The 9975-nt window shown below is 33.6% G+C and overlaps 1 protein-coding gene across 1 annotated transcript; it reads left to right on the plus strand.

The window, feature by feature from the left end:
- The first annotated feature begins 8301 nt into the window (after positions 1–8301).
- LOC111900827 (cysteine-rich receptor-like protein kinase 34) lies at positions 8302–8712 on the plus strand. Its single transcript, XM_023896715.1, has one exon. It carries the CDS (start codon positions 8302–8304, stop codon positions 8710–8712), a length of 411 nt encoding a protein of 136 aa, XP_023752483.1.
- The last annotated feature ends 1263 nt before the right edge of the window (positions 8713–9975 follow it).

The raw sequence follows: 9975 nt of genomic DNA on the forward strand, positions 1-9975 counted from the left end.
TGTAAAGTGTAATTTCATGGATTAGCACCTTATTCACATTTTTCCTAAAGTAACTAAGATTGGGAATTTAATAAACATTTAGTTACTTTATATATTCATCATACTTTGAATGAGAATTTATAAGTCCTTGTCTTACCCGTTCGGCTAACGACCCTCCACCAGTCAAGCAAGCGGTGGGTGAGAATATACACCCATTAAGTCACCATTTTATAGGCAACAACCTTATACCCACCTTATAGACCGGCTTCGTGAATGAGGCGTACTAGCGGTAAGACGACTTGTTCTTATACATATATATATAATTATTAAATCATCATAATATAAGTATAAGGGTTGAATTTTAACTTTTAAAATTCTAGGGGTTGGAACTTAAGTTTTAACTTAACTTTACTTGTTCCAAAACTTGAGGGCAAGTTTTGTAACTTTCAAAACTTTTCCATTTCTTGTAACTTATGAGTTTAATAGAGTCATAAAATGAAGACTCTTCATTTTTATAACTCTTGTGTTTTCTTAATGGTTTTTTAACTCAAGTGACTCTTGGTTTTCCATAACTTAAGGATAAGTTATGGACTCCATTAAAACACATTATGATCAAGAATTAAACTACCAAATAGGTTACAAATAATTCCTATGATCATCTAAAACATCATAAGAACAAGAACATGAATATGAACATAATCAAAAATTACATAAAACTTTGTAATTTTGATAACTAGTTGTTGTAAATGAATTAGTAAAACATTACACCACCAAAAACAAGTTTATATTTACTAAAACAGTTTAGGGTAATGTTTCTAATCATTTTCCAGCAACTGAATCGAAATTCTGCACTCATTCGACCCTACTCGCCGAGTGCATGAACATGACTCGCCGAGTTGGTTGAAGATACACATGGACTCGGCGAGTCCCCCCTATGGACTCGACGAGTCCGATCGCAGACAGCAAATTTTCGATTATGTTTTCAACTTTTAAGAACAAATAAGAACAAACAAGCCTAGGCTCTGATACCACTGATGGGTTTTGAGCATTCTAACACTTCCTAAGTGTACATGCAACCCTAATAACCTTGGATCTATGTTTGTCTAATTTGTCATGCAAAGTTGAATTCCAAGGTTATATCCTATCTAGCATACATGGGGAACAATTTCAACATAAAGTATAGATAGAATAACTTACCTTGTTGTTGCTTGTGTTCCTTGAAACCTTGTGAGCCTAGCACCTCAAGTGGTGATGCCTCAAATGCTTCACACAACACCAAATGCTCTTGGAAGAACTTATGAGAGTATACTCACTTCTTCAAATCGGCCAAGCCCTCTATTTCTTTTTGTCAACCGATTTTGGTGGAGATTATCTTTCTTATATAGTGTTGACACATCTAGGGTTAAACCCTAATGTGTCATGACTCTTCATTTCCATGACCCATGGGTTTGTAACTCCCATGGAGCATCCATGGAGCATCCTATGGGTGGAACCCAACTTGATGATCCATGGAGCCTTTTAGCCCACTATACAAGATATGGATGATTTACTTAATCAACCCATATATTTAATTAGTTATCTTTTGATCACTTAATTAATTCTAAATTAATTCTTGATCAAACTAATCAAATAATATTATTAATATATTAGAACTTATAATATATTAATAATCTCCAAGCGTTATTTCTCTCATTTAGTTTATCCAATTGCATGGTGCCATGCAACCCAAATGGACCATGCCGGGTCGGGTCAAGTACATACCAGAAATAGTTATGGACTTAGACACCTTATCCAACACTTTGATGATGTCCATTGTGTTCACAAACCGGCATATATCATCAGACATCATAATGAGGAGCATTTTCATGTTAAACAATTCTAGTTTACTATGCTCCTCGACCCAAGAAGGAAGTAATGAGATTTCCAGTATTACCATTCATTTTTTCGCACATTGATAATGTTGAATCATTTTCTAACGTAGTTGTATTGACAAGACATTTTTGCTCGCCATCAAGGCGTAGTATTTCATATTCTATTGGCAATGTATCATAATCAATCGAGTCACTGGATGTTGGAGACTAAAATTCAAATATATTAAAATACACATTCAATAAAGGGAAAGTTCCAAAATTAATGCCAAGTTGCATAACAATATTCATAACAAAAAAAATTATAAGGTCCCAACTAGTATAAAATTACAGGTATTTGTAAGCTTATTGGGGTCCTATATTTCGAAGTTCTACCTGCTTTCAATCTAAGTTTTAACGTTTTTTCTAATTTCTTTCTTAATTTTATAGTTGTCCATCGTGGTTTACTGTTTTTTCCTACATTTTATTTTTTATCTGAAAGAAACATTCCAACATCATTTAAATATATTAACATGCGGTATCTGGTGTTGCCCTCCCTCCTTGAAGTCGAGGGTTCAAGTCCCTTGAGGGACATAGGTGGAGAATTAGGAGTAATGTAGAAGTAAAATAGATTTTCCGTTCCAAAAAAAATACATTATATTCATAACAAAACTTTGGAATTTAGTTTTACCTTTATCGGACCTAATTTTGTAATCTCCTCTAAATGGAATACAATTTGTTCGTCTGTAAAACCCATTTTTTAACAACATCTAGAGAAATTGATCTTCAGACTAATACGAGTTCGGTTTAATGCAAATAAATATTAAAAATAATTTCACAATATCATAAACAATACTAAACAAATATTGAAATGTTATTCCAGGGTGTCATTTCGAAACAATAGCATTTTCAGACACTGGTTCTTCGTATTTCATGCTACATACTTTGTATTCTGGAGTGCATATACTATTCAAGAATGACTTGTAATGGCTAATGTAGAATTTTTTCCTCACTACAAAATGGTGTTACTCAGATTTCATGGTACTTATACGGTTCTTTTATATCTAAAACTAAAAATAGTACAAAAACTACATATTGCGGACTTGTTCTTCGAATTACGGACATGGTCTACACATTTCGGAATACAAAAAAGTTATTTGTAAAGCAAGATGCAAGTATAAGAGTATAAATCACCTGATTTTTTGAATTCATGGTCAATAAGCTTAAAAAAATTACCCATATGGTGGTAAGAAGAACTTCAGAATTCCAATTTTCGGAATGCTTATTCTGATTATCTTGGTGTGGGCCCCATGTATATATATATATATATATATATATATATATATATATATATATATATATATATATATATATATAGGGATGAAAGTGGGTCCAAACCAAGACCGGATGGACCCGGACCTGAAAAACCAAGAACCGGTTAACAAGATTTTGTAGAATCGGAAACCATATTGGTATATAGAAACCGGTTCCATTCGGTTTCAGGTACGGTACCAGGTAAAGTGGTCTCGAACCGAAAACCCGGAAACATTAAAGTGGGTAGGTTGAAACCGTATAAAGTGGGTTTAGAACCGGAAAACCAAAAAACCGAAATTTTTTAGTAATTACTTAGTACTAAGTGCGTTGAACTTTAAAAATGAAACTAAAATTGACAAAATTATAGTCAAAAATCACGCACAAACTCAAAACTACACTCTAGAAAAAACCATATGTCAATTTGACTTTAAACGAATGAGATATGCATGTGTTAACGTTTTCAATGAATTAAAAGTACAAAAACAAATAGCTGAAAAGTTGAAAATTTTAAGCTTTGATATCCTGACTTCGGGGAACTGTATGTTATTGAATATTTAAACAAAAAGAACAACATTATAGTCTAAAATCATGTACAACTTTAAACTACAAGTTGGAAAAAACCAAATGTCAATCCGACTTCAAATGAATTAGATATGTATGCTTTAAAATATTCACTGAATACCAAGAAGCTGAAAAAACTAAAAATTTCCAACATTTAATATATCGTTAATAGGAACTCAACGGTAAAAAGACAGACGAAACAGAGTCCGTATGTAGAAGTTATGAATTTTACGCGGACATTTAACAATATAATCTTCTCGTACTGTTAAACTTAGGATCGATCGAGAATGAGCCGACGGAGTCAAAATGAAAGTTGTGGATCTTATTTTTACCTACACGTGGATATAAAGAACGTCAAAAATAGAGCTCATATGTGAAAGTTACGGATTTTAGAAGTCGGAAGTGTGTTGTGCGAAAATGGGTGATGTGGCACAATCTTGGCCATTCCTTTCTCCGCAAGTCTTGCCACCAGATGGTGACATGTGGCACCAAGTTCAGCCATATTTCACCCTATAAATAGAACCTCTCCCACCCTCATTTTTTTCATACCTTTCCCATTCTTTCTTCTCTTTAGTCTCTCTCTATATATATAACCTCTCTCTAGCCCCAAACCCCCCCCCCCCTCGCCCCAAAACCCCCCGAAAAGCCTAGGGAACCTCCTTACCACGAGGTAGAAGACCCAAAGTGCTCGACGGCTCTGGTAAGAAGAGCTTTTCGGCTCGGGAATGCTGCTCCAAGCAAAGCCCGGTTTTCTATAAAAACCACTGTAAGTTAGCTACGCCTACACTGTTTTTAATATATCGTTTATTTAATTATAGTAACATTATTAGGAACTTATAATAAATACTCGGGCATTGTTTAACGCCTATATACTAGTAATAATAGCTAGACTATAAATTAGTCTCGGCGAATAATAGACTAAACTCTAGTGGTAATAATACTAGGTTTCAAAGAAGCAAAACGCTGTCTAAGTTCGGACTCACCACCTTTTTAGGTGAGTGCATGGTCTCTTTCATCTTACACATAGATATGAAGTATTTTACATAAACTACGTGTTATGTGTGCATATTATCTGTATACTTGCTATCTATGCTAGATGGACGATTTTATACAAGTTTTATATGATTTAAACTTTATATATATTTATATCTACGTAATATGTTGGGTAAAACATTGGTAGATGAAATATGAGTTGGATGATGAGTTGAGAGGTGATATAGACCATGAGGTAAGGGTGAGAGGTGGACGATGTGAGAAGCCTTGTTCCCAAATGTTGGCACCGTCATCTAGTAGAGTATGGATGACAACCACGGACTATTCTAGATAGTCTGGTGGAACACTAGCAGGCTCGCAACCTGTAGGTGTTGTGAACGATATGTTCACCGGTGTACTCTAAAAACCCATTGACATGTATTGCGAGTGGACTTTCAAAAACGACATTGTCAATAAACGAGATAACCTAGCAGCTGTGCTCGAAGGACAATACCGGAAGCTACGCCTCACATAGAATGTCACAATTCTGGCAGCTGCACCTAAGTGATAGAACTAGCAGTTGTGCTTGACAACTGTGTCATTGACAACGATGGACTTCATACCTATTCCTTACGATAATCCTTATAAGAATGAATGAATGAGAAATAGCTGATTTTTAGGGTAGATCCTTAAGAGTAAAGTAGATAATGGGGATGGGTAATTAGGTTAACTATTTGATGATTAAACATAATAAGTATATTATTGTGGGTTGAAAACCCTATGTACTCACCAGGTTTCCCAACCTGACCCACTCAGTTTATTTATATCACAGGTGTTGATATGAAGTCACATTACACTGAGAAATTAAGGAGATATAAATCACTAGTGGTAATGAATGTAAGTTCTTATTATACTCATGTTTCTGTATTGACGATGACATCCAAAATGTTTTAAAATGAATAAAAACACTTTTCTTCGGAAATGCCCTAATAATGTATTTATCATGTTTCACTGGGAACAAATTCCGCACATTTTTATTAAAAAGATGTACTCTAATTTTTATAAAGCATAAACAATACTAAACAAATATTGAAATGTTATTCCAGAGTGTCATTTCAAAACAATAGCATTTCAGACACTGGTTCGTCGTATTTCATGCTACGTACTTTGTATTCTGGAGTGCATATACTATTCAAGAATGACTTGTAATGGCTAATGTAGAGTTTTTTCCTCACTACAAAATGGTTTTACTCACATTTCATGGTACTTATACGTTTCTTATATATCTAAAACTAAAAATAGTACAAAAACTACATATTCCGGACTTGTTCTTTGAATTGCGAAAATGGTCTACACATTTCGAAATAAAAAAAGTTATTTGTAAAGCAAGATGCAAGTATAAGAGTATAAATCACCTGATTTTTGAATTCATTGTCAATAAGCTTAAAAAATTACGTCTACGGTGGTAAGAACTTCAGAATTCCAATTTTCGGAATGCTTATTCTGATTATCTTGATGACGGCCCCATATATATATATATATATATATATATATATATATATATATATATATATATATAGGTATGAAAATGGGTCCAAACCAAGACCGGATGGACCCGGACCTGAAAAACCAAGAACCGGTTAACAAGATTTTGTAGAATTGGAAACCAGACCGGTATATAGAAACCGGTTCCATTCGGTTTCAGGTACGGTACCAGGTAAAGTAGGTCTCGAACCAAAAAACTCGGAAACATTAAAGCGGGTAGGTTGAAACCGTATAAAGTGGGTTTAGAACCGGAAAACCTGAAAACCGAATTTTTTTAGTAATTACTTAGTATTAGTGCGTTGAACTTTAAAAATGAAACTAAAATTGACAAAATTATAGTCTGAAATCACGCACAAACTCAAAACTACACTCTAGAAAAAACCATATGTCAATTTGACTTTAAACGAATGAGATATGCATGTGTTAACGTTTTCATTGAATTAAAAGTATAAAAACAAATAGCTGAAAAGTTGAAAATTTTAAGCTTTGATATCCTGACTTCGGGGAACTGTAAGTTATTGAATATTTAAACAAAAAGAACAACATTATAGTCTAAAATCATGTACAACTTTAAACAAGTTGGAAAAAACCGAATGTCAATCCGACTTCAAATGAATTAGATATGTATGCTTTAAAATATTCACAGAATACCAAAAAGCTGAAAAAACTAAAAATTTCTAACTTTGATATTTCAATTTTGGGGGACTGTAAGTTAATGAATATGAAACTTAAAATGACAAAGTTATAGTCTAAAATCATGTATAAACTCTAAACTACATGTTGGAAAAAACCGTATGTCAATCCGACTTGAAACGAATGTAATATTAATGTTTTAAATGTTTCACAGAAACTAGTTCTAGCCCCTAAAAGTAGTTCTGATTCCTAATACCGGTTCCGGTTCTATAACCCGGTTTGCTTGGTACCGATGGACCAAAATCTAGATTACCCAAAACCCAGATAAAACCAAATTTTAAACCCGTAACCAGAACAGATTCAATACATTCCGGTTCTAGTTCAGTTTTCCGGTTATAAATCTCATCCCTACCTATATATATATATATATATATATATATATATATATATATATATATATATATATATATATATATATATATATATATATATATATATATATATATAGCATTAAGCTACACTAATAGGCTTGGTTTGTTTTGGTTTGGCCCTGAATGGCCATTCAATTGTTATTACTTTAAAAAAAAAATGATTATTTTCATTGATAGTTAAAAAAAAAAAAAATAGATTACTCAATTTTCCATTTATTAAATTTGGTTCTTAATTTTACGCTCCAATCGATAAGTTGTAAGATATCTTTGATAATTGGAATTTATTAAAATGCATAACCGATGATTGATGAATTGACTGAGTCAAATGATTTTATTTTTATAAATTGTCAAGTTGATTTCACTTCATACATTCAATTACTTTCGTAATGAGCTTTTATTTCTTTGTACTGTCATAACAAATGGAAGATTGATATTGCACCTACTACCTTTTGGAATTTATTATATTATGATCTTGATTTAGGTTTTTCGTTTTATTTTTGTAGAATGCGTGTTTCACAAAATGCCAAAATTCCTGTTTCGATTCAAGTTTTCCTTATAGATAGAGGAAAATGATAAATATAATGTCTATTTATTGATTTTTTTTTGTCTATTTTGACATAATGAAAATTTGCTTTAAATTTAAATATTTGCTGTTACTTATTTTTCTAATGCTAGAGATAGGTGCCCAGTAATCCAATATGCTCTAATATAATCCGCCTTGCTTATAAAAACCACATTGACATTCATCTTGAGAGGATTGGTTTTGGTTAATCGATCATTTATGGCATTCATAGTTAGTGACTATTTCAAACTAGGGTTGACAAAAAAAATTAATTATTTCCAAAAGTTCACCACAGTTGACTCAAGGTTCTTCGGTATGCTCTCACCACAATCTTTTACGATAAATACATCATCATGGTACTTGAGAAAAATGTATCGCTAGCTTCTTCCATTCACTCCCATCGTTATTGCTACAAACATTAAACTTTTCTTTGACAATTTAAGTCGATTACTAAAGCATGTCCTCATCTTTCATGAGAGAGTTTGCACACCTCCAAATTCCACTAGAATCCATTATATGTGCCACTAACAACTTTGCTAACAGCAACTTCATTGCGAAAGGTGCATATGGTAAAGTATACAAAGGAGATTTCTCAAGCTCGGAGGGTCCAACCATCAGTGCTGTAAAGCGCTGGAATCCTTTGAATGAAGAGGGAGGTCCGGAGTTTGGAAGGGAGATCATGTTGCTTTCCGAAAATATACATGAAAATCTCATCACACTCTTAGGATTCTGTGATGAGAAGAAGGAAAGAATCCTTGTGTATGAGTATGCACCTAATAAAAGCCTCGACTTTCATCTAGAAGACCCCAAATTGACGTGGGTTCGACGTCTCAAGATATGTCTTGAGACTGCACGTGGTTTGCAGTAGCTTCACAATCCCAAGGAAGCCCAACGTGTCCTGCATTGTGATATCAAAAGTGCCAATATATTGTTGGACGAAAACTGGAAAGCCAAAGTTTCAGATTTTGGCTTCTCCAAATATGGCCCTGCCACAGTATTCCGTTCGTATCTTATCACTGAAGCCAAAGGCACATTAGGATATGTTGATCCCGCCTTTTTGGAGACGTTGATATACACAAAAGAATCGGACGTCTACTCCTTCGGGGTGGTACTATTCGAAGTTTTATGCTCAAGGGTTTGTGTTGATTTTAGTTGAGATGATGCGCACCGATGCCTAGTTGCATGGGTAAAGAAGTCATCAAAAGAAGAAATTCGAGATACAATTATTGATTCTAATCTAAGGCAACAAATGAAACATCATTCTTTTGATAAGTTCTTAAAACTAGCATTACAATGCGTGGAAAAAGAGCCCAGTGGCGGATCCTAAGAGGGGCTAGGGGGGCCATGGCCTCCCCGGTTTTAAGGTTCCTAATACCTTATATCTTTATAGTTTTTTATAAAATAAATTAAATAATCATTATATTTGTTAAATTGGCCCCCACTGTTTTGAGTTATAAAATTTTGATATCAACTAACAAAATCATCCGAAAATCACTGATTAAATAAAAAATAGAATAAAAAATAAAATAACTGATAGAATCAAAAGAAACCGTATCAAATTAGGAAACTAATCAAACTAAGAAACTATCTTTTAAACTCTATAAAACAAAACCAAAAGTACAAAATTATTAACTCAAGATTTTGACTCTAAGAAAACAATAAAGATCCAGAAACTTCAAAACCGGAAACATCAAAATATCACCGGAATAACGCTATCTCCCACTGCCTGTCGATAAACTGCAACTCCCCATCGGTCTCTGTCGCCACACCTCGGACTATCGATTCTCCTTCGTCGGATTGTAGCTTCTCCACCTTGCTCTCTTTTCTCCGTCGTGCGGTATGCTCACTGCCGGCGAACGCTCTCCATTTCCGATCTCCTCTCCACAAGAGAAATCTACCGGTATTTTTTCCTCTCTATGTAACTCTCTTGACTCTTTTGTTTCTCTTGCTTTTATGTATGAGTCTATTACTCTGGAACTTGAAACGATGGTGGAGTGTAAACAGACATATGGTACACATATTAGCTGACAAAGTGACAAGTCTTTACCATATCAATGATAACATTTACTTTAACATTTACTTTGAATTTATTGATATTATTTATTGATTTTCTATTATATAAAGTTTTTTG

Source organism: Lactuca sativa, chromosome 4 (assembly GCF_002870075.4).
Source record: "Lactuca sativa cultivar Salinas chromosome 4, Lsat_Salinas_v11, whole genome shotgun sequence".
In the NCBI taxonomy this organism is placed as follows: domain Eukaryota; kingdom Viridiplantae; phylum Streptophyta; class Magnoliopsida; order Asterales; family Asteraceae; genus Lactuca; species Lactuca sativa.